This window comes from Artemia franciscana, chromosome 5 (assembly GCF_032884065.1).
Source record: "Artemia franciscana chromosome 5, ASM3288406v1, whole genome shotgun sequence".
NCBI lineage: Eukaryota > Metazoa > Arthropoda > Branchiopoda > Anostraca > Artemiidae > Artemia > Artemia franciscana.
In genome coordinates, this window is record NC_088867.1 from 27,513,434 (window position 1) to 27,537,312 (window position 23,879).

The following is a 23,879-nucleotide window of genomic DNA, read 5'->3' on the forward strand; positions in this document are numbered from 1 at the left end:
TTACGCTAAAGTTCGAATATTGTTCCAATTTTTTAAGAATACCCCCTAAATCCCAAAAGCCGTTTAATTAGAATAAATAGCTATTTTGAAATTAATAAAAATAATTAGCGTAAAAAGCGAGATACTGACGAGGGGCTGAATCCCCTCATATTAGTATTAATTTCTGTTCGTTTTAATTTTTAATGTTGCTCTTTACTTTCAGTTGAAAAACTTGTTTTAAGAAATTTAATTTCTTATTGTTTTTTAAATAATGCTGAGAAATCCAGCACCCCCTTCATGAAAATTCTCCTCCCCCAAGAAAAACTTCCCCAATGGAAAGATCATCCAACGTAACCGTCATTCCCTGACCTCCCCCACCAGTAAAAATCCCCCCCGAAAATGTCTATATACTTCCCAATAGCCAATACTATATGTAAACAATGGGCAAACTTCATAACTTGCAGCTCTTCCCCCGGGGACTGTAGGGGATAAAGTCGTCCTCAAAGACATAGTTATTAGATTTTTCGACTATATTGAACAAAATAGCTATCTCAAAATTTTGATCCGGTGACTTTGGGAAAAACAAGAGCGTGGGAGGGGGCCTAGTTGCCCTCCAATTTTTTTGATCACTTGAAAAGACCACTAGAACTTTTAATTTCCGTTCGAATGAGCCCTCTTACGACATTCTAAGACCACTGGGTCGAAACGATCACCACCGGAAAAAACAACAACAAAAAAGCAAATACACACGCATCCGTGATCTTTCTTCTGGCTAAAAATAAAAAAATTCCACATTTTTGCAGATAGGAGCTTAAAAGTTCTACTGTATGTTTCTCTGATACGCTGAATCTGATGGTTTGATTTTCATTAAGATTATATGACATTTACAGGGTGTTTCCCCCTTTTTTGAAAATAAGGCAAATTTTCTCAGGCTCGTAGCTTTTGATGGGTAGGACTAAACTTGATGAAACTTATATAATTAAAATCAACATAAAAATTCAATTCTTCTGATGTATCTTTTTGAATCAAATTCCATTTTTTAGAGTTTTGGTTACTATTGAGCCGGGTCGCTTCTTACTTACAGTTCATTACCATGAACTGTTTGATCAAGATACTTTGCTAGTTTGTGTTAATCCTGTAAAAGCAGCGGCATAAAAACACCATTTAGGCGTAAGCAAGTGCAAAGAAAAATTATACTGAAAGGATAGTTAAAAAAAAAAAGAAGCAAAACATAGGCGAGAAGAAGCAGAAAAGGCAAGAATAGCTAAACGAATGAAAACTAAGTGTGGTAAATCTGTATTAAAAGTTTTTTGAAGTTGCTTATAACAATTTTTCCAACTGAAAGAGAGGGAGGCAGAGGGAGATGGAGAAAACTAGAGAGAAAGAGACACACACAGAGAGAGAGAGAGAGAGAGAGAGAGAGAGAGAGAGAGAGAGAGAGAGAGAGAGAGAGAGAGAGAGAGAGAGAGAGAGAGAGAGAGAGAGAGAGAGAGAGAGGAGAGAGAGGAGAGAGAAAGAGAGGTATAGAAAAAGAGATAGAGCTTTATAATAACTTCATCTTTAAGTAACAATGAAAAAAAGTAAGCGGATAAATGAAATAAAAAGGCTATAAATAGGTGTTTGATTGCAATTTAAAAATACTGCTTGGTTCTAGTCGACAATGCCAAATACGAAACTCGAAAGTTTTCTATAACTAAAATTTTTCTGTCCGATCCAATCACTCCTAGTAAACCCAACTTTAAGATTTAATAGTGAAAATTAATTGAGTGAAATATTTCGAACGCTAAATTGTATTCTTTGATTTTTATGTTTGTCACTAAATCTTATTCAAATGGTCAGAAACTACTAATTCTAGGCTAGTTTAGGCTAGAATAGATAGAATGGGTTTCAATTAATTAAATTTCTTCTAATAATGTTTTCTATACTGCTTAAAATTTTTCCTCATAAAGCTAGCACAAGGAGCCACTTACAATAGAATTAGATGATTTTTTTTTCTTTTTCTTCGCAAAGTGTTCGCACTGTTCAAATATGTATTTTCAGGTTTTATGGAGGGTCTGAACATCCAAATGATTCTGAACACAAAACTGAAAGTTTAAAAAAGACACTTACCTCATATTCTTCATTGTCCGAAGCTAAGTATGTCGCCATAGTCATGAGATCGTCTTTAATGCTGCCAAATCGTCCAACAATTGACAGTCCATGAATTTTACAATCAATTCCACCATTTCTGCATTGTTTCATACAAATCTCAACGTATTTATACCACTGAAAAAAAAATTGCAGTAAATATTACTTCAAAATTAATTAAACAGGAAAGGAGTGAAGGAAACAAAATCCTTATTTAGTAGGTAAGTGTAACGTTACTGATCTCATCGTGGAACAACCTCCAGTTGTTGAAGTTGAATTTGATTTTTTCTTGTCGTCCTTTGGAAAGTATGTATTATCATTAATAGTGTTTATATAACAGGATTTGAAATAAATAATAATAAGAACAGTTAGGAATTGAGAAAAGAAGCAAAAATTGTGATATAACTGGAGGTGTATGACGTGCTTAAAATAAACATTTTGAGTATAGATTTCCCAAAAGCAAATATTTTTACCCAATAAATTGAGTAAAAGCCTGCTGCAGTACCATATACAAATTATAGAGTAATAGAGGGGGGAAACCTTGTCGCCCTAACAATTGTCTTTCTTTATGGTTGTAGCCATAGATGTAACCCGACTGCAAAAGAACAATTGTAAATGATTGAAATCACAAAAGTACAAATCAAGGGAAGTTACATTCAAATATTTTTTTTTTAATTTGAAGTTTAAAACCTTAGTTAACTTTACCTAAAAATTTGGAAGTTAAATCTATAGAATTAAAAAAAAGTACACGGCGAGAATTCATATTATAATTTTAATTAAGGAAAAAACAGTAATTATTGCCTTAAGCTGTATACTTGGATTTTTATAACATATATGAAACAAAGCTTATTCTGAAAAGAAGACAACAGCCCCTAAAGGAAGATTGGACTTGAATAAATTTTGACAGGTAAACTTGTCCTTTCCGAAAACCATTGTTTTCAGATTTTTGTGACTTCAAAGCGAAATAGTCAAAAATCTATTTTACATGGTAGCGTCCGAAAGTCTCATTCTTTTTCTTCTTTTTTGCAAAAAACAGAATATCGAACGGATTATCGGAGCAACCTGAGGAGCTCATTCAAAAAACAATCTTGAGTTCCAAATGTATAATAGTGGATCATCGGGCTTGGCGATGTTTAAAAAACTCTCGCACGAAAATTTGCAATTCCTCAGTAACTTTACTTAAAGAGATATAACCATTCTTTTTCTTAATTCTGCTTGCGTACTTTACATTTTTATACATTACAAACCTCATTAAGATACTAGAGCAAACGTTCATATGAAAATAAATATCAAGTTTATCAAATTTTTTCCGTAAACTTTAGCGAAATTCGCAACTTGACTTAAGACAACATAAATACTTCCATTTAAATTCTTGTGCCACTCTTTAAACGGCCAGTGAACGCTTGTTTGGCAAAAACAATGTTAAAAACTTAATTTGCTTAGACTTTATCTTCCCACACTCTGAGGCCCATAAGGCAGCAGCAGCTGCTCTCCATATTTTCCGATCCTGCACCAGTGACCCGTGGATATCTCCTCTTTTGATCTGTTAGCCAGAGCAACCTCTTTTCCAAGGAAACGACCTAGAGTAGACTACCGCCTATTAATGTTCGCAGGTCAGACAGTTTCCAGCTTCAAACATCACGGAAGAACCTCCTTCTTTCATACGATTCATTTGCTCTCAGTATCTGCAGCATCTTATGCGAATCTTCTCTGTTATCAAGGGTTGTTTTGTCCCTGCTCTAGTCTTTGTATTCAGTACTTTCTCAGAAAATTGAACTACGGTACTTTTTCTCACTCATTTATTTTCAAATCCAAGATGTTTGTTCTGTGCTGTTCTAGACAAGCTCCATGATTCCCAGGGATAGGGTAGCATTAAGGATATATTACTAAAGTGCAACCACAGCTAGAGTTTCTGGGAATACCTAAAGCATTTATATACACTACTCAGTTGATAGAATACTACCCGTGCAGATGGTTTCAACTTCACTGTCATAATTAATTAAATTTCAATTCAATTTCACTGCAGAGGGTTCAATACAATTTCTCTGTCATAATTAACATTTTGTGATATCACACTTCCAAGATAGCAAAACTCAGTCACCTCTTCATTATTAGTTTTTCCCTTCAGAAGGCTTGCTACTAAATAGTAATGAAGAATTCGACATAGCCTCGGTCTTACTGGCATTTACTCGTAGACGGGTTGGGGAGACTTCATGAAAATCTAAAGTGCATCTGCGACATCGCCATCGTATATTGACCACTCAGGACTGAGTTAGACATCTCCACGAAACTGACACACTCATAGAAAAAAGTCTGTACTATTGCAAACAACATTAGGGACAAGACACGTTTTTGCCTTACTTTTGATCCAATACAAATCCACTCAGTAAAGTCACTTTCAGTCTGTACAGAAAACAATCATTCTGCTTAACAACATTAGTTATATTCACAATTTCCCAAGGTATCCTACAATACGCTAAAACTCGCCACCTTACATCACAGTGTAAAAGCACTTTCAAAAGGTCAAAATCAGTAATTGAGTTTGCTATTCATTGTATTCCCCTATTAAAACACAAAGTCTAAACAGCATATCAGAACAGGATTCGCTTGGGCAAAACTCATGTTGTTCGCTCCTAAGGACCTCATTCACTTGCCGTTGAATTCTGTTTAGTATTATCTGGCATCACAATTTCCTACCAGACGAAAAAGCAAAGCAACAACTCATTCGAAGTATACAAGCTTTAAAAAACTTTTGTGATATTATTTGACGCAATCCTATGCTACTGTGGCAAATAGAAAGACTTACAATATCGAATTCAACAGGTCTAAGACCTCACAGAGGTGCTCTTAGCCTTCTACTGTTCTATGTACAAATTAAAATAAACGGAATCTCAAATTTTCCCTGAGAAAGATAGTCGAAAGTAAGTCATTCTTTGCTGTTTTTCCCCAGGGGGATTATAACGAGTTGTCGGTTTAGTGTATTGGGAGAGGACTCACTGAAACAGAATTTTCAAACTATAAGGGCTGTTTACGTGACAAATGATATGATACCACAATAGTGCCTTATTTGGCAATTCTGCAACAAAATACGCAGTTTTGAACCAAGTTAGATGAAATGTCATAAAAAAGATAGCCAATACATTCAGGCATAGAAAAGCTTTATGAATACCCCAATGACCCCCCTCCCATGCTGTCATGTTCTTCATTGTTAAGAAAATTATTGCACAGCCTTTAATGTACTTATTATGAATAAATGAAGAAAAAAAATTGTTGCATAAAAATTAAGATTGAACCCAAAACTTAAAATTTAAAAACAATGCAGAGAACAGCAAATAATTTTTTTTTTTTAGCAAGATTTACATTTCACACGCAGTCCCAATTGGATAATTTCACGCGATATGACTGAAATATTTATTTGGTTTGTTATGTTTTTTAAACTTTTCTATGATTTTGTGTACGTTCGTAAAATGTCCGCATTTTTCTGCTGTTCGATGATCCCCTAGCCCTGGCAAATCCTCTATATGGCCCCGGAGTTGTAAGTGATCCAGTTGATTATCGAGTCCAAACTTCTTATTTGAAAAATATTTCAAAATTCTTATTAGAAATGAAAAAATCCACCTCTTCCTAAATTAAAAAAAAAGACTAATTAAGAAAGGAAGTCTAAAATCTGTTCAATGTTTTGTTCAAAATAACAGCTGGGATGATAGGCTACAGTAAAGCACGCCCATTTTTACTAGTTAGCGAACAATTGCTAAGCATTACAATTATTTGCAGCTAGTGATGTGAAACCAAATGAAACCTATTACTAATTTTGGATAGCAGATCACTATATTAGAGGTATGCTTAATTGTAGCATTTATTATAAATAAATGAAAAAAAAATGTTGCATAAAAATTAAGATTGAATCCTAAACTTAAAATATAAAAACAATGCAGAGAACAGCAAATATTTTTTTCCAGCAAGAATTTAATATACAATTTTTTTCCAGCAATATATATATGTATATATATATATATATATATATATATATATATATATATATATATATATATATATATATATATATATATATATATATATATATATACAGACATTTTAACGGATTTCACATTAAAAAAAAACAACATAAAATTCGTTGAGACATCAAACTATGAATATAAAAAAAAATATTCTAAATGAACTGTTTTTGCGAGAGAATATTCCCTGGGTTTGGCATAATGAGCACATCTGAAAAACGGCTTATGGCTGCATTATCGAGATAATACCACTATAAGAAAATTTCTATATAATGTTTTGTATCGAATATTATTTGTAGGAAAATCAGGATATCAATTATTTTTTATATTATAGTTTTTTTTACCAAAAGCACTTCGATTTCTTCATTGTGTTACTATTGCTTTTTCCATAAGCCTCAAAATAAGTTCTCGTCATATATTGTACTTGAGGGAAGATCACTGAGGATATTCCTTCCCAAGCCTAAAACCGTTTTTTAAATTTGTAAGAAAAGGAGGTCTATTTAAGATGGTATAAAAAAGAGAGCTTGCATACACTTGCCGCGCTGGAAAAAAAAAATTGGCTCTCTTCACCGGCTTAAGGCGGATGAATTATGGTTATACAACTTCTTTTTTTTTATATAATCATTTATTAAAGACAGCGACGGGATAGTATATTTGCGAGTATCTCCTAAAAAGCTCTTGATCAGAGATAGAATAAATTTAGGGTATCTGTGTTGCCAATTTTATAGACTGAAAACTAAAAAAAGAAGAACAAAATCAATCTAAACGTTCAGCAGTATATTTTACTGATATGCGTTCAAAAATTTGTTTATCCGGATAGGGTCTCAGCTATCCATCCAGATGAACTACCTTTCCATTGAACAACACAATAATCCAATCATCATACCAAACCGATAAAATTAAATGAGAAACGGCGAGGTCATGTAGCCATGATCATCGAATTGCTGAGCCATTTAAAAGCCTGACGGGTTAATTCAACTAAAAAATGGGAGAATATTCCCCAGAATATCCCTCCCACCATTGAAATAAGTAAAAATAAGAGCTTTTAGAAGTAAAAGTATACTTTTGAATACATTTTCTTCTTTGTTTCTCCCTTTACCCCTCTCCCAAGTAAAATCCCAAATACTAACAATTTTGAATGGTATTTTCTTGTGCCCTTGAAGTCAATTAAACTGATCCACAAAAATACACTTTACAAAATTCAGTCATGCTTGAAGATATAGTCGAACTCTTCTTCCTTTGACCTTAGTTCTGACTATTTCCCAGAAAGCAACTGACAGAATCGAGAAGTAGTCAATCATTTCTATATTTTGCTACTGCGACAATACCATCTCAGTGAGGCTGAAGGGTGGTGAGGAGGTTTAAAAAATCTTTGTGGTAGGTGTGCCTGAGGATGTAATTCAGTCTATCTCTATGACAGGGTCTCTGTGATTTCCAATGTAGTACTGCATTTAGGATTCATCATTCGGCTCTCATTAGAACATTACTTAAGTACCACTACCGGTGGAATTTCATGGGACCGGGGAAAAGAGGTCGGTTTATTTTCTTAGAGACGCTATGCTTTGATTTGTCACGCTCTGTAGTAAACAGATGTTCAAGAATTTGCGTAGATAAAAGTTTTTGAACGAGAGGATTCTTCTTACCACTCCCTGGTTCAAATACCAACTGTCAACTAGACACAGTAGAATAGGCACAGCTCTACTTTATTCTGGACCTACTTGGTGGGCGTTTTTTTCACTCTGCCACAAGTCTTATCAACCAATTTTACACGATTCAAGGACAGAAATGTCGTCGGTAAAGCCCAAGTCGCTAAGCTGCAATTCTTGGCTCCAACGGGTACCCTCTGTGAAGAACTCCGGAGAATGGAATCTATGATTGGTATGAATAAAAGTGATGAAGATACACCCTTGTTTTACTCCCGACAGGATACGAAAGAGATATGTTGGGCACCCGATATTATCACGCAGCATTTACTGTCCTTGTATACATCACTATTTTCACAAAGACAAGATTTCGCAGGATTCCATAGTGCAAGGCAATCTTCTTCAAGAAAAGTCGTGTAGACTTTAGAGAGACATTCAGTTCTTCCTTCAATTAGCAGTCGAAGAACTAATATTAGGTCTGCACATGAGCGATGGGGTCTAAGACTATGTTGCTCATCTCAAAAAGGTTTATAAAATTGTGAAATAATTATCTGGAAAATGATATGCGACGGAAATTGTATGGGCATTTAAAAAAGGCATATAATACGCCAGTTTCCTTGGATGGTTGAAATTGCTTTCTTGAAAGCCAGAAACAGGCTGTTGCATTTTAGATCACAAGGTAGTTTAGTTGCCATCTAGACTGTTGATAATATTGGTGTCGAAACTACAAAACAAGATGAAAACTCGTTTTTATCACCTTTGCTAATATCCACTCTTTACAGGGTGAGTTTTGGTTTTTCCACCTTTTGTACTGCTACTATGGTCTCAGTAGTTTTTTTTTTTTTTTGGGGGGGGGGTATATCTATAGTGAACACTACGGCTGGGGGATTTTCAGGAGCTCTTCTGGTGGTTGTTTATGCATAGCTTTCCAAAATGATGCGCTTAAACCTCACTCATTGCGAGCTGCTCGTTTACAAGGATTCTCGAGGAGTCTCCAACTGGTCCATGCCAAATAAACGACCTTTTTCTTATAGTTTTACTGATTATTCTTTACACGGCTCCGGAATCCCTCCCCCTTTACTTCCTCCCCCTAAATTTGTATTGCTTTTCCATCCAGCAAGTTTCTTTTGTCGTTACTGTGACTTTTCTTGATGGCCTTGTTCGCAGCTTTATATGGTTTATTTTGAAGATCGGGCGATCATGGACAAGTCTCTGGACAAGACTTACTTTTATTTTTCTTCTTTCTTCTAGATATATCCGTCTTTGGTCCGACAACCAATGGTTTTTTGGGTTTTTATGATAGCCAAAAGTCATCTTCGTCACTTTTAATATTTTTCTTAAATATTTGGGAAAAACAAGGGAAAACATAACATTTTTCATTCATACGATAATTGTTAAAATTGCCACCAAAAACAGTCTGTATTTCCTCGCTTTTTTGAACGGAGTAAATCAATGTTGCAACTGATCCACATTAGCAGCCCTTTGGTATTTAGACCTTAGAAACCTGTTAAATACACAATACTTCAGAATCCATATTTTGTAAGCAAAATCAGAAACTAATTTTATATTTTCCCATAATATGCGACCAACCTAACATATTTCTACATTTAAACCACAAATGCAGGTGTAATTACATCGAAAACTTTCACAAATTACCACTGATTAAAAAGGACCGCAAAACAAAACGATACCCTCGTTTTGCTGAATTTAGCCTTGCAGTAAATAACCTATTGCTCCATATAGCAATACTCGAATGAATCAAGCAAAAAGATCAGTAATTAAAGAAAAAAGTGTTTACTATCCACAACCAAGGTCAAAATCCGACATTTCAAAATATTCTCAGTTGAATGGAGTTAACAAAGGGAGTACCAGGGCAAATATTGAAGTTAAATAAGATATTTCTCAATATTAATTAAGAAAAGCTCTCCGACAAAGAAATTTTCAAAGAAAAGTAAAGAGCCATATAAAACTTAAGACAAGCAGAAATAAATTCCTATCTACACTAATTCAAAATCAAGACGACCAGAAATTACCATTACAGAATGTCCTGTGGTGGTGCAGTGGGTTTGACCTTAGCTTGGTAATACGGGACCCAGAGATCGAATCATGCTGCAGCAACGTACTGCAGGGCCGACGTAGGGCCCTTAGTAGTCAAGAAGCGTCGTTAATCTGATACAATACAATACTATTACAGAATAAATGAAACCCAAAATGAATATAAATTACAATAAACGATCATAGCAAACATAGAGATAGCAGGTACTAATATATATGAATAAACAAATACTTAGAACGAATTAAATTGAACATTATGTTCCTCAGGAAAAGCAATAGTCCCGGATACCAGTACAGGGCAGGGACCAGCACATTTTCACAAGTCTGGACCGAAGCGCTTAAGCCGGCTTAGAACCGGACAGCAAGAAGTCCCCGGGACCTCCCGAATGAATGGAAGCTTTATGCAATACTGGGCCCATCTTGTTCAGAACATGGCTTTCAGCACTTGGCGATGATCTTCTATCAAAAAGAGTTGAGATCCTGCACATATGGTCTCAAAACTATTAACTCCAACTCATTGGAGGCATGTATTATGCTACTACAATTATCCTACAAGTATTATGCTACTAAGGGGAGGAAACCAATAGTAGACAAATTGGCTAGGAAGAGGTTTTTCATCCCAGAAATGCCCACCAAAACAGACCAAGCCTAGAAGAATTATCGATTAATCAGAATCCTGTGCGAATGCTCTGTCGTTAACTAGGCTACAATTATACCCGAGGGGCGCCACTTCCAAAGTGGAAATAGAGTTGACCGGAAGGTCCCCAGTCTTGCAGCTACCCCGAAAGGGTCGAGTCAGCCATTTGCAGAGGCCGTTGTCCATAGATTTAGATCTTATACCCTGCCGCAGTTGTCCTCCTGTAGAGGATCCTCCAAAGATGGTGTTCTGCATCCCCATGCAATTTAACCCATTACTGGGAGAAGGTTTGTAACTCACGATACGTATTAACACGCCACTGGGCCCTGTTGAGTGTACACACGAGGGGTCTTCTTCCCTTTCCACCTGTATTTACGACACCAGGCGAGAGTGCTCCAGCTTCAATTTTGAACCCCCCAGGGACAAGGTCCCCCCCATGGTCCGTGCCTCCTATGGAGGTACCCTACATATATGTAGGGTCTTCCCCTATCGCCACCCGATATATATATATATATATATATATATATATATATATATATGTATATATATATATATATATATATATATATATATATATATATATATATATATATATATATATATATATATATATATATATATATATATATATCATGAAAAGAGAAATCACCAATGCAACAGCACAAACACAAAAAAAAGAGAGACAGAAGGAGAAAAGGAAGACTGTTTTCCTAAATTAGTGTTTAATATAGACCAGCACTTGAATGAGGCCTTAACCCTACTCATCCATACAATCACATAGGTCAAACAGCATAGCCATACACAATCAACCATAAAGAATAATCCATGGACAGGCAGTCATGTCGTCAATAAGTATAAGTCGTCATTTACCAAACAATAGGAAAAATAATATAGACAAATAATTCAGAGGCAACACCCAACATAAGGGCTCATCAGGAGAATACACTGGCCTTTATAGGGTTTCGCCACTTTAAATTCTCAAAAATACCCAGCACAGTGTTGTGGCTACCACAGAATATCCATGGCATCCCCGTGTCAGGTATCACCCCCAAAATATATGCCTATGAAAGAAAAAAAAAACAGCAAATGTACAACAACCAAGTAAAACCAAAACAAGCTTATCCTGTTAATATATCCCTCTTTTTAAATTTTTTTAGATTCTAATAAAAACACTCCCCGCTCATGCTTTGTTAAACGAACAAGTCCAAGAAAGCCTATCCTTACAGTTGGCTGATGCAGTTATGCGAATCTGTAGTTTCAATATTTAACAATTTTTTATACCAGATTCTAGAAGAAGCAAGCCTAGGCACATAAGCCAAAATTTGGGGTGAGGAATCATAATAATTTTTTTTTTTTGGGGGGGGGGATTTCAGTACATGTACTTATAAGCCCACGCATTATGATTTTATTTCTTTTGTTTATGCGTTATACAAGTTGTCTGTTACGGTGGCGAGTCTTTGAGTGCCTCTTGGAGCATCCAATTATTTCTCTTAGTCAGTGACCGTCCCTCAGTGTCAAGACGAGTATCTAGAAAGAAGACTTACATAACAGCAGTTGTATACTAGCATAAAAAAGAGTAATAATAATATTTTAATGTGTTATTCTAATATTATTCCAATATTCCAACAATAATATTCTGAAAACGTAGAAACAAAACAGCAGGGCAGAGAGAAGCTGAAAAGCAAAAAAAGACTAGCAGATTAAAGAAGAACGGAGACTTAGAAAAAGTAAAAAAACACAATACACAATTGAGTTTCGTCATTGTTAGGCTGTCTGGTTTTCAGATCTTTCGAACTCCCCTCTTTCGAGTTTCCCCTCTTATCGGTTTTTGGTGCTATTCGTACTTTAAGTTTAACTAAAGCTAAATATAAATATATAATATATTAAAGCTAAATATAAATATAAATATATTAAGTTTAACTAAAGCTATATATATATATATATATATATATATATATATATATATATACATAGATATAAATATAAACACGTATAAATACAGATACATACGTATAAACATATATGATATCCCCGGAGGTATAGCTATTAAATCTTGGGACTATTTTCAATAAAATGGCTTTTTAAAAGTTCTATCAGTGTTAAAAGGGGCATCTAAAAGGGGAAGAGGAGAGCTGGCTGTCTTCCTTTTATTTTTCAACATCCCTCTTCAAATACTTTTAAATTTTCAGCTTAATACACTTAGTCATTTCTTAAATATTACTATTGCACCCTTTGGACGACCCTCCTGCATTTAGTGTGTATTGATTTTGTTTGACACCCCCCGCAACATTTCCTAGAAGTTTTGCCTTAATAAGTTTAGCCTTTTTCGAGAATCAGGATCAATCATGCCCCCTTTCCTAATAACTAACCTTATATATAAAGAATGGGCAACTTATATGACGTACAACACTTGCCCATGGACTGTGGGGGGTTTTGTCATCCCTGTAGGCATAGTTTGACTTTTTGACAATTTTGAACATGAAGGTTATCCCGAAATTTGTACCGAAATATCTTTGGAGGAAGGAAGCTAAAAAGGGAATAGGAGGGAAACTGGTGAGCCTTCGACCACTTTTTAACATCCTCCTTAGCATATTATAAAAGTTAATACTTATTATCGTCAACTGTTCTTGAAATATTGTAGATAAACCTTTCTGATAAACTACATGCACATATTATCTTTTGATTTAGTTTAACATACCCTTCAAAATCCTCCAAAGTTTTACCTTAACCCCCTTAACATTTTCGGATATACCCAGAATCGAACATGCCAGCTTTCCCCAATAATAAATCATGTCTGTAAACAAAAGGCAGACTGCATAATTTACAATCCTTGCTCCAGGGCTTTAGGGGCATGGCATCCCTGGAGGCATAGCTGTTAGATCTCTTGAATAGTTCGAACAAAGTGAGACTTTCAAAATTTCGATCAGTGTTGAACAGAGGGGGCACTTAAAAAGGCAAGGAGGAAGATTAACCCTCCAGTCACTCCAACATCTCCTCAGCACACTCTGAAAGTTTCAACTTAATACCTTCAGCCGTTCCTTACATATTGTTCACAATCCCTTTCCACAACAAGCAAGCACATAGTGTGCTTTGATCGTGTTCGCTACCCCTCATAGCGTTTCTTTAAAATTTCACCGCAATACCCGAAGTCTTTTTGGAGACTCGAGATGAAGCTTGCCCTCTTTTTCCATAAAAACCTAATACGTTAACAATTGGCAACTTGCAAAACTTTAAGCCCTTGTCCCGGAGACTGGGGAGGGGGGTCAACCCCGGATCAATAGTTATTTTACCTTTTGAGTATTTTGAACGAAATTGCTATCTCAAAGTTTCAATCGGGTGTATCTGGGGAAAAAAGAGCTTGGGGGGAGGTTACCCTCAGATCACTTTTGACTCTTAAAAAGGCAATAAAACTTTTGATTTCAAGGTGAATGAGCCCCATCCGAAGTTTATGCAACCATCCTATCCAAAAAAAAATTACAATGGGCAACTTGCACAACTTATAGCCCATGTCCCGGTGGCTGTGGAGGGTACTTCAACCCTGGAGGCATATTTTTTTTGGTGCGATAAAAGATTTAATTTTTATTCTTACTATCACATAAGGTAAAGACGTTGAGGGGTGAAGAACAATTCATAAACAGCATGAGAAATTTATCAGGAGGGGAGGTAGGGCCACACCACGAACTTTGTTTTTATCAGAGACTAAATGAAAATGTTGGGTTTTGTGTTTTTTTTTTGTTTTTTTTTTTACATTACACGATTGGTGGTAACGAAGGGTAAGTAAGGAGCAACTTGCGTTAACGGTAACTAAAATCTAAGAAGAGGAGTTTTGACAACACTGTAAATGTTAATATAATTACATTATACTAAGAATTAAAAACCGTTACATATATAAGTTCAAACAGTTCGTGATAACGAACTTTAAGTAAGGAGTGACTCGGCTCAACAGACCCGAACCTCTAAAAAATGGAATTTTGATATCAATAGATATCAATCTTTTGATTGATATCAATTTGATATCAATCTTTTGTCCGAACAGAAAAGTACAGAAAGTATTTCGTGCATCAAGGGGACTGCCCCTCCTCAACCCTTGATATTTATTCCTAAGTTCCACTTTTAGTCCCAGTTTTTTAAGAACAAGTACAGAAACACAAGGGCCATAGAATTTGAGTGAAAGATATTGTTAAAGAACTATAAAACTTTAGTGTAAAGATCAGGGGATTGAGGAGGGAGCATCCCCCTTGATATAGGGAACAATCTAAGTTCATTTTAAGTTTTAATGTTGCTCTTTACTTTTATTTGAGAAAACCTTTTTTTATTTAATAATAATAAGAAACTTGTGTTACTAGTTTTGCAGAAAAAAACCATAAGCTACTTGATATAAACTATGTATCTTTCTACAAGCATTTTCATTGCATGGCTCATACAGTGTCTGAAACGGGATTCATTAGATTACGGGATACATATCCCTAATTTTAGTTAAACATTACGTTTAAATAATGTGCTTGAAATAAGAGAACGTAAAAAAGGGGGTGTATGGAAGTTTTTTACCAATCAATCCGGCAAAGAATGTTTTTCCAGCAGATTTGACAGCCAGCTACATATTTAATTTCAAACAGATTTACAGAAACAATAGAAAAACAAGAGCTAAGAGCTCATATGGCACTTGTGACGAGCCAAAGAAGAGCTAAGAGCCAAGAGATCATATGGTATAAGCTCTAACAAAATTTTATGAATCAATAGATAGATTCAAAACGAAAATAAGAGGCTTAATGCCGGTCAGGCTTTAAAATAAGAGCTCTGAGTCACGGTGTCCTTCTAAATATCAAAATTCATTAAGATCCGATCACCCACTCGTATGTTATAAATACCTAATATTTTCTAATTTTTCCTCTCCCTTTAGCCTCCCACATGGTCGAATCTGAGAAAATGACTTTATCAAGTCAATTTTTGCAGCTCCCTGACACGCCTACCAATTTTCATCGTCCTAGCACGTCCAGAAGCACCAAACTCGCCAAATCACTGAACCCCTCCCCCCAACTCCCCCAAAGAGAGCGAATCCAGTACGGCTCCGTCAATCACGTATCAAGGACATTTGCTTATTCTATCCACCAAGCTTCATCCCGACTCCTCCACTCCAAGTGTTTTCCGAGATTTCCCCCTCCAACTCCCCCACAATGTCAAAAAATCTGGTTGGGACTTGAAATAAGAGCTCTGAGACATGAATTCATTCTAAATATCAAATTTCATTAAGATCCGATCAACTACTCGTAAAATAAAAATACCCCAATTTTCACGTTTTCCAAGAATTCCGGTTTCCCCCTCCAACTCCCTCCTATGTCACAGGATCTGGTCGGAATTTAAAATTAGAGCTTTAAAGCACAAGATCCTACTAAATATCAAATTTCATTAAGATCTGGTCACCCTTTCGTAAGTTACAAATACCTCAATTTTCAAAATTACCCCCCCCCCCAAATCCACCAAAGAGAGCAGATCCGGTCCGGTTATGTCAGTCACGTATCTTAGACAGGTTTTTATTCTTCCCATTTTATTCTTAAAATAAGAGCTTTGAGACACGATATCCTTCTAAATATCAAATTTCATTGAAATCCGATCACTCGTTCTTAAGTTAAAAATACCTCATTTTTTTCTAGTTTTTCAGAATTAACCTCCCCCCCCTCAACTACCCCAAAGAGAGCAGATCCGTTCCGGTTATGTCAATCATGTATCTAGGACTTGTGCTTATATTTCCCACCAAGTTTCATCCCGATCCCTCCACTCTAAGTGTTTTCCAAGTTTTAGACTTCCCCCTCCCAAATCCCCCCCAATGTCACCAGATCTCGCCGGGATTTAAAATAAGAGCTCTGAGACACGATATCCTTCTAAATATCAAATTTCATTGAGATCCGATCACCTATTCGTAAGTTAAAAATACCTCTTTTTTAGTTTTTCAGAATTAACCCCCCCCCCCAACTATCCCAAAGAGACCAGATCCAGTCCGGTTGTGTCAGTCACATATCTTATACAAGTTTTTATTCTTCACAACCAGTTTCATCCTGGTCTCACTGCTTGAAGTATTTTCTAAGATTTCCGGTTCCCCTGAACTGCCCCCCCCCAATTACCCTGGATCCGGTTGAGATTAAAAATAAGAGATCTGAGTTACGAGGTCCTTCTAAATATGAAGTTTCATAAAGATCTGATCACTCCTTCGTAAGTTAAAAACACGTCATTTTTTCTAATTTTTTAGAATTAACCCCCCCCCCCCCCGAATAGAGCGGATCCGTTCCAATTATGTGAATCACGTATCTAAGACTTCTGCCTATTTTTCCCACCAAGTTTCATCCCGATCCCTCCAATCTAAGCGCTTTCCATCATTTTAGGTTCCCCCACCCCAAACTTCCCCCAATCTTACCAGGCCCGGTCGGGACTTAAAATAAGAGCTTTGAGACACGATATCCTTCTAAATATCAAATTTCATTGAGATCCGATCACCCGTTCGTAAGTTAAAAAAACCTCATTTTTTTCTAATTTTTCAGAATTAACCCCCCCCCCTCCCAACTACCCCAAAGAGATCGGATCCGTTCCGGTTATGTCAATCATGTATCTAGGACTTGTGCTTATTTTCCCCACCAAGTTTCATCCCCATCCCTCCACTCTAAGTGTTTTCCAAGTTTTAGGTTTCTCCCTCCCAACCCCCCCCCCAAAGTCACCAGATCTGGTCGGGATTTAAAATAAGAGCTCTGAGACACGATATCCTTCTAAATATCAAATTTCATTGAGATCCGATCACCCATTCGTAAGTTAAAAATACCATTTTTTTTAATTTTTCAGAATTAGCCCCCCCCCCCCAACTACCCCAAAGAGATCGGATCCGTTCCGGTCATGTCAATCATGTATCTAGGACTTGTACTTATTTTTCCAACCAAGTTTCATCCCGATCCCTCCACTCTAAGTGTTTTCCAAGATTTTAGGTTTCCCCCTCCCAACTCCCTCCAATGTCACCAGATCCGGTCGGGATTTAAAATAACAGCTCTGAGACACGATATCCTTCCTAACATCTAATTTCACCAAGATCTGATCAACGGTTCGTAAGTTCAAAATACTTTCAATTGTTCTATTTTTTCCAGATTAATGGGCCCCCACTTCCCCCCCCCCCCAGATGGTCAAATAGTGAAAACGACTATTTCTAATTCAATCTGGTCCGGTCCCTGATACGCCTGCCAAATTTCATCGTCCTAGCATACCTGGAAGTGCCTAAAGTAGCAAAACCGGGACCGACAGAATTTGCGATTGCTATATGTCACTTAGTTAATACCAAGTGCCATAAAAACATTTGTTACTATTTCATTGTTTTGAAATTATTAACACACACAAAATCAGGTATGTCGAAGCTTTAGTTTAAATCACCATTTTTAACTGGCTTTATACGATTTCTAATAATTACTCTTTTGTTAAGATGCTTGAAAAGCAATGGTTTGGCTGATGCATTCATAACGTGAATTGAAGAAACTCAACTATGGTCCAAACAAATGCTATTTTATTAAGCTTGTCACTTCAAATGATGCTAGTAATGACATTGATGTGCGTGCGGGCCGAGACTCTATCACCCAAACAAGAGAATGTCTACGGAGGACAATGGGAAGGCTTTGAAGAAAGCTTAAACGAGCTATATGAAGTACTTCGAGATTACAGAGACAAAATTTTACTCAAAAGAAATTACAATACTTTGGCAATGGATGAAGTATATCCTAATACTCATGATTACAATACTGACTATAGTACAGAATGTGAAATTGTGTTTGGTCATATTTGTTCAAAAGACCTTATACTGGGCCTTGGCCTGCTAGCCTTGTTGTTGCTTGGACTTTATTTTTGTACAGTATTGCTATTTCCCTACTCAACATTATTGTATTTTGACGAAACAACTATGACTTATCGTCCATTTTTTACGTTACCATTCGGAAAATAATTTAAAAAAGAAATAGATAAGTGTTTCTTTGATAGCTAGAAATGAAAGAGGTACTGACAACAAGGTCGTATACAGGGGTAAGTTACCGGGTTTGAACCCACTCCCCCACGAGATTTTGTCCGAATCGTAAAAACGTAACAAAAATGCACATAAACAAATTTTTGTTTTTTTTACCCCCCCCCCCCCCTCTGGCCCGAACAAAATCTTGAATACGCCCTTGATTGACAGTGTCGTGGCTAAAGACCACAAGCTGTAAACTTAAATTTTTTACAAGCTCGAGAGCAAAAGAGAGACAAGGTGAAAGAAAAAGAGAGGAATGAAGAGAAAGAGGTGAAGAGAAAAAAAAGGGAGTGAGAGAGAGAGAGAGAGGGCAGAGAAAGGGAAAGAGAGAAAGTTTCAAATGGAACTATGAGCTTAAAATACAGCACCCTTAGCTTGGGTTAAATAAACAGTGTTATACCACTTGTTTTCATAGAGAGGTCGCAAAAACAACTTTTTAGACAAGTATGATAATAGTGATAGAGCAAGACGAAATGAAGAGGACTAGAGAATGACTAAATATCGATGCATGGTTAAAGTCGAATATTACCCCCAGCCCCATCCCTGGAGGGCTTCATTTGAAGCAAGCAAAAAATAAAATGAAAACATGATAGAGCAATCGATAAACGATTATGAAGAAACATGGTGAACTATTTCAGTTGGCAGCTAGTGAAGCAAACTAGCAAATATAGGGTATATCTAAGGAATAATCTCCCTTGAGATTCAAACAACTGAGTCTCTCTTGGGATTCACATTCCATCATCTATTTCTATTTCGTTGGCTTTCTTAGTTCATATTATCCTCACGGCCCGTTCGGTTAATCATGTCTAAACAATGTGGTATTAAGGTTATTTACCGATAGTTAGTAAAACCGATAGTTCTCCAAAAGCTTGGTCCCAATTTCTTAGAAAAAGAAATAATGATAATTCGAAGTTAGAACACCTTGAACAGGAGATGTTTCTGGAACGACGAACATTTCAAAACATTAGAACTAAGGAAACTCAGACATGGTTTCAATCTCATAAGAAACCTTTGGTATTGGAACCAGTTAAGAAAATACGAACTTTTCTTTATAAAGAAGAATAATTTGCTGATGACTCCAAAAAGGAGCAAGATACGCCATACCCAAAAGGAAATTCTTAATATCTTCATCTATAAGTCGTTCTATACAGGATGTTAGCAAAAGAACAAAAAGATGACAAATTAATTGATATATAGTGAAAAAGTAATCATTGACCTGCTTCATGCTGTCATATCTTCTTTTTGGGAAGCTTGAAGACAAAATCCTCGAATTATAAGAAAATAGAATAACCAATCTTAGTCAATGTGCCCAGATCACCTGTTTTTATATTCTACAACATGTATATGCAAATCTTGTCACCATTCTAGTGAGGTCACCTAACTAGGCTCCCTGTTTCTTGTCCAAGAGCTGTGCAATGACAGTGAGTATTAGGGCGATATTGCTAATCATTTGATTATTTAGAAATGATAAGATGTTTAAAATTAAATTTATTTTTATCTACTTATACATTGACTTTCTAAAATAATAATTTAGAAAATCAAGTATTATATTAATTTGATTATTAACTATTGATGAAGTCTCAAGAATAAAGATAGGTTTAATACTTTAGTTTTACTTTAAAATAATGAATTTGAAAAAAAAAATAATTCTTAGGTAAATTAGGTTACAATGGTACAATAGGTTTAGGTGTTAAACCTTCACGCAACAGGAATGCTTCCAAAAAAAAGAAAGGAAAGAAGAAGACCAAAAGAAGGCCTATATTAGAGGTCCCTACAACATGTTGCACCTCGGCTGCAATAATTCAATAATCATAATGTATTATCTTCTTTGTACTTACTAGTAAAAATAAACAGTATGTGAACCGATTTTTCAGATTTTGCAAAACTAATATTCAAACACCCAAATATTAAAGTGAGCGTTCAAAATAATCGATAGGCCTAGCCCAATTCGCAATTTGGGCAATATCTCTTTTAGCTCTTCAGATATTTCTCAAGATCGTTTTCAATATTTTTTACGAATTCTAAAATTTACTTCATCTCCTTTCCTAACTTATAGCAAAAATAGAAGAATATTGAAACTTTTTATATCAAAATTTTTCATCTTTCAGAATGTATCTCGTCCAAGAGGCTGGGGTGAATTTTCATCGTATAAACAGCTAGTGTTCAATAATAATTCAGAATATCTTTTCACATTTTTTTTTGTAAAATTTACGGCAGATAATACTTCAAGAAATTTAAATTCGGTCAAAAGCGAATCAAAAACTCATATTTTATTTACTAGGGATTTAGAAGCAAGATAAACTTACGTGCTTCGCATCACTCATCAATGTGATCCAGCTATCTTGAGTTCCAACAGTAACTACATTGACCTCTTTTAAAGTCCCCAAAGACTCCCCTGCGAAGACAACTATCAGTGAAGGGGTGTAGCTACTGTCGGCTTGATCAACGTGAAGTTTTAAGGAGCTTATAAGTATATCAGCATTCATTTCCAATCGTATCCAATGCTGAAAAAAAAACCCAGAAAAAATAAACTTTTATAGAAAATTCAATTTTAGATTCAAACATTACTCCTAAATCTGAGCACAATGGTAGCAAGAGGATGGAACTCGATTAAACAATCAATTACACGCCATAAAATACAGTCTCCGATTTGTTTACCATCAACAGCGATCACAATATAAAAATACAATAATTTATAATAATAAGTAAATTAGTTTACAAGCGTCTTTGACTTTCGAATCGCCTTGTAAGCCTGAATAGCGATAAACAATAAACCAAATCCCCTCAAAATGTTGTGAAATTAAAATATGCCTCCAACCTCGATCAAATCGAGAAAAACGATGAGGATAATTTTGAGCAAACTTTCCAATCAATAAAAGTTTTATTTTGCCTGCTTTTTACGAACATTGTCAAAAACATGAGAATCACAAAAATTATACCAATGCACTCTTGAAAGTAACGAATTTAAGGTTTTTTTTCTTTCCAAACGTAAAAAGTAGACCATTAAAATTATAATAATAATAATAATCTGTTCTTTAGCATTAGGACCCTCTTTTTCAACAAAGGTCCTATAGAAGGAGGGGGGAAACAATATCTACTAATTTATGGATGCCCCTCAGCGTCCAAATTTAGAGGCTGGTTCCGAACTTTAAATCCATAGATATTCCAACTCTAGATCCGAATTGGTACCATAGAATCGGCTTCAGTTTCACTGACCAGCACCAGTATCAATAACAATATTTAAATAAAAAGGATCTACTTTTAATAGTCATTCCAACTACGCAAGTGGCAAAATTTCAATGAAAATTATGTATAATATTCATCACATCCAAGATCAGTATTCCAGAGGGTTTAAGTTTTTATGCGTAAAATAATGAAATTTTGCGGTTTAATCGAAAAGATTGGTCACAAATCCGCATTCATTTTTTTTTTTACCACGGGGATCGGATCAAAACAGTGTTTGTGGAATATTGGGAGAGAAATTGTTCAAACAGAAATAAGGTTTTAACAACTTTTTTAAGTAACAAGTGAGATCTTACAGCAACAAAGTGCCGACTTGTGCCACATTGTGTCACAGGACGACAATTCTGGCTGAGCTACGACCATGTCTATGTCTATATACAAAATCAAATACGCGTTTGTACATATTTTTCTTAGCACCGAAGAAGGAGGTTAAACTATTCGTAAAAATTTACGCACAAAAATTGAACCAGTAGAATGGACATAGTCTATAAGAATTTGAAAGATTACAAATTGAACCAAAGAAAAGCTTAAAAAAGCGGAAATGGGATGTGAAGAATTGGAATATATTTGTATATGATTTACAAGAAGAGACAGTTATGGCGGCTTTTTGTCGCCTCACTCCACTCACTCTTGCCCTCGGCTCTTGCAAAACCCAAATGGGGAAAAGTCCTCAGCCCGCTTCCCTCACTCGCTACCGTCAGAAGACCGGGTTTTTTGGAGTTTTTTTTTTTTTTTTTTAGTTTATATAGTTTTTATGCTTTATGACGAAATTTATTCTTGTGGCTGACATTATGATGCCTATAAAGAGCATAACTCAACGGTGAAAATTTAAAGACAGTGAACTGTAGAAAGAAAATACCTGAATTTTTCGGCTATATGTCTAGTAACCAACGATAAAAACATGAAAATTAAAAATAAAACTATAAATAGAGCAGTTTTAATATCATTTTTATCTCAATTTACCGTTCATCAAATTTTAGCGAACAGTCGTACATAAAAAAAAGTCTGTGCCAAAGTCGTGGCGAAAGACCTGTCAATTGAACAGAAGGACATGCGAAAAAACAAGTGTCTTGAACTTCTGGAAAGAATCGCTTATGACGAAGGTCTCTGAGTCGTGTGATCACAAGTGATGAATAATGAATTTTGATACTGAAACCAAGAGGCAGGGTGAGGAATGGCATTATTTTCGACCAAAGAAAGATCGAATGAGCCAGTTGAAGAAAAAACCAATGCTGATTTGTTTTTTTTTTGACAAAAGGGAAATTGTCTTCTAAAAATTTGTTCGTGCAGGACAAACGGTTAGTTAATTTTTTCATAAAGTGGTCCTTGACAGCTCATAAAAAAAGTCATTCGCGTGAGACCAGACATTGCTGAGAAGTAGTTTTTCCATCACAATGTACATTATTACACAGTCCTCTCCATAACAAATTTTTTGACCTTAAAAAGTATTCCTGTGGTTTCCCATCCCTCAGTTTCTCATGACCTTAGTCACAGTGACTTCTCTTTTTTTATACTGAAAAATCTCCTCAAAGGCCATCATTTCCGGACTTTAAAAATCATCCAAGAGACGGTAAGGGACATGCTGAAGACCATATCACTGGAAGGCTTCCAGTGCCACTACGAACAGTGAAACCAATGTCTCCATCCGTGTGTAGCTGCCCAAGGGAGCTACTTGGGCAGCTACTCACCACTTAACCTGCGGTCAAAAAAAAAATTAGTCATTACTTTTCTGCCACAGCTCGAATATACTATCTTTATAAGCAAGCAATAATTGTGCATGTATTAACCATATTTTTTCTTCTGGAAAAAGACTCCATATTTTTTTCAGGAAAATTTGTATCCTGGGATTTTTCCGGCCTAAAAAATCGATCTATATAGGTCAAAAGTTTGAGAAAATTCCTTAAGATCCTTAATCTAAAAAAAAATTATGTCAGTGACGTCATATTTATGAATACATTCGAAAATAATACATAGGTCATATTTACCTCAGTAGTGGTTGTATCGTTGTCAGTGCCTATGATGCATGCAAAATTACACAAGATTGACAAAAAACTTGACAAAAAAAAACAAAAAACACAAGATTGAACAAATGATTGACAAGAAAAACCATATGATTGACGTCATATTTATGAGACATTTCAAGAGAATAAATT

The 23,879-nt window shown here is 35.6% G+C and overlaps 1 protein-coding gene and 1 long non-coding RNA gene across 2 annotated transcripts in view; one reads left to right on the forward strand and one right to left on the reverse strand.

The window, feature by feature from the left end:
- Positions 1 to 23,879, reverse strand: part of LOC136027197 (probable E3 ubiquitin-protein ligase HERC2) — a gene marked incomplete in the record, with an annotated part of 290,251 nt that overhangs the window by 110,866 nt on the left and 155,506 nt on the right. Inside the window, 2 exon segments of the mRNA XM_065704213.1 lie at positions 2,089 to 2,244; positions 20,790 to 20,987. Coding sequence (XP_065560285.1) covers positions 2,089 to 2,244; positions 20,790 to 20,987 — 354 coding nt within the window.
- On the forward strand, positions 5,808 to 18,443 carry LOC136027198 (uncharacterized). The gene is made up of 2 exons (XR_010617537.1): positions 5,808 to 5,943; positions 17,911 to 18,443. It is a non-coding gene; the product is annotated as an uncharacterized LOC136027198 (long non-coding RNA).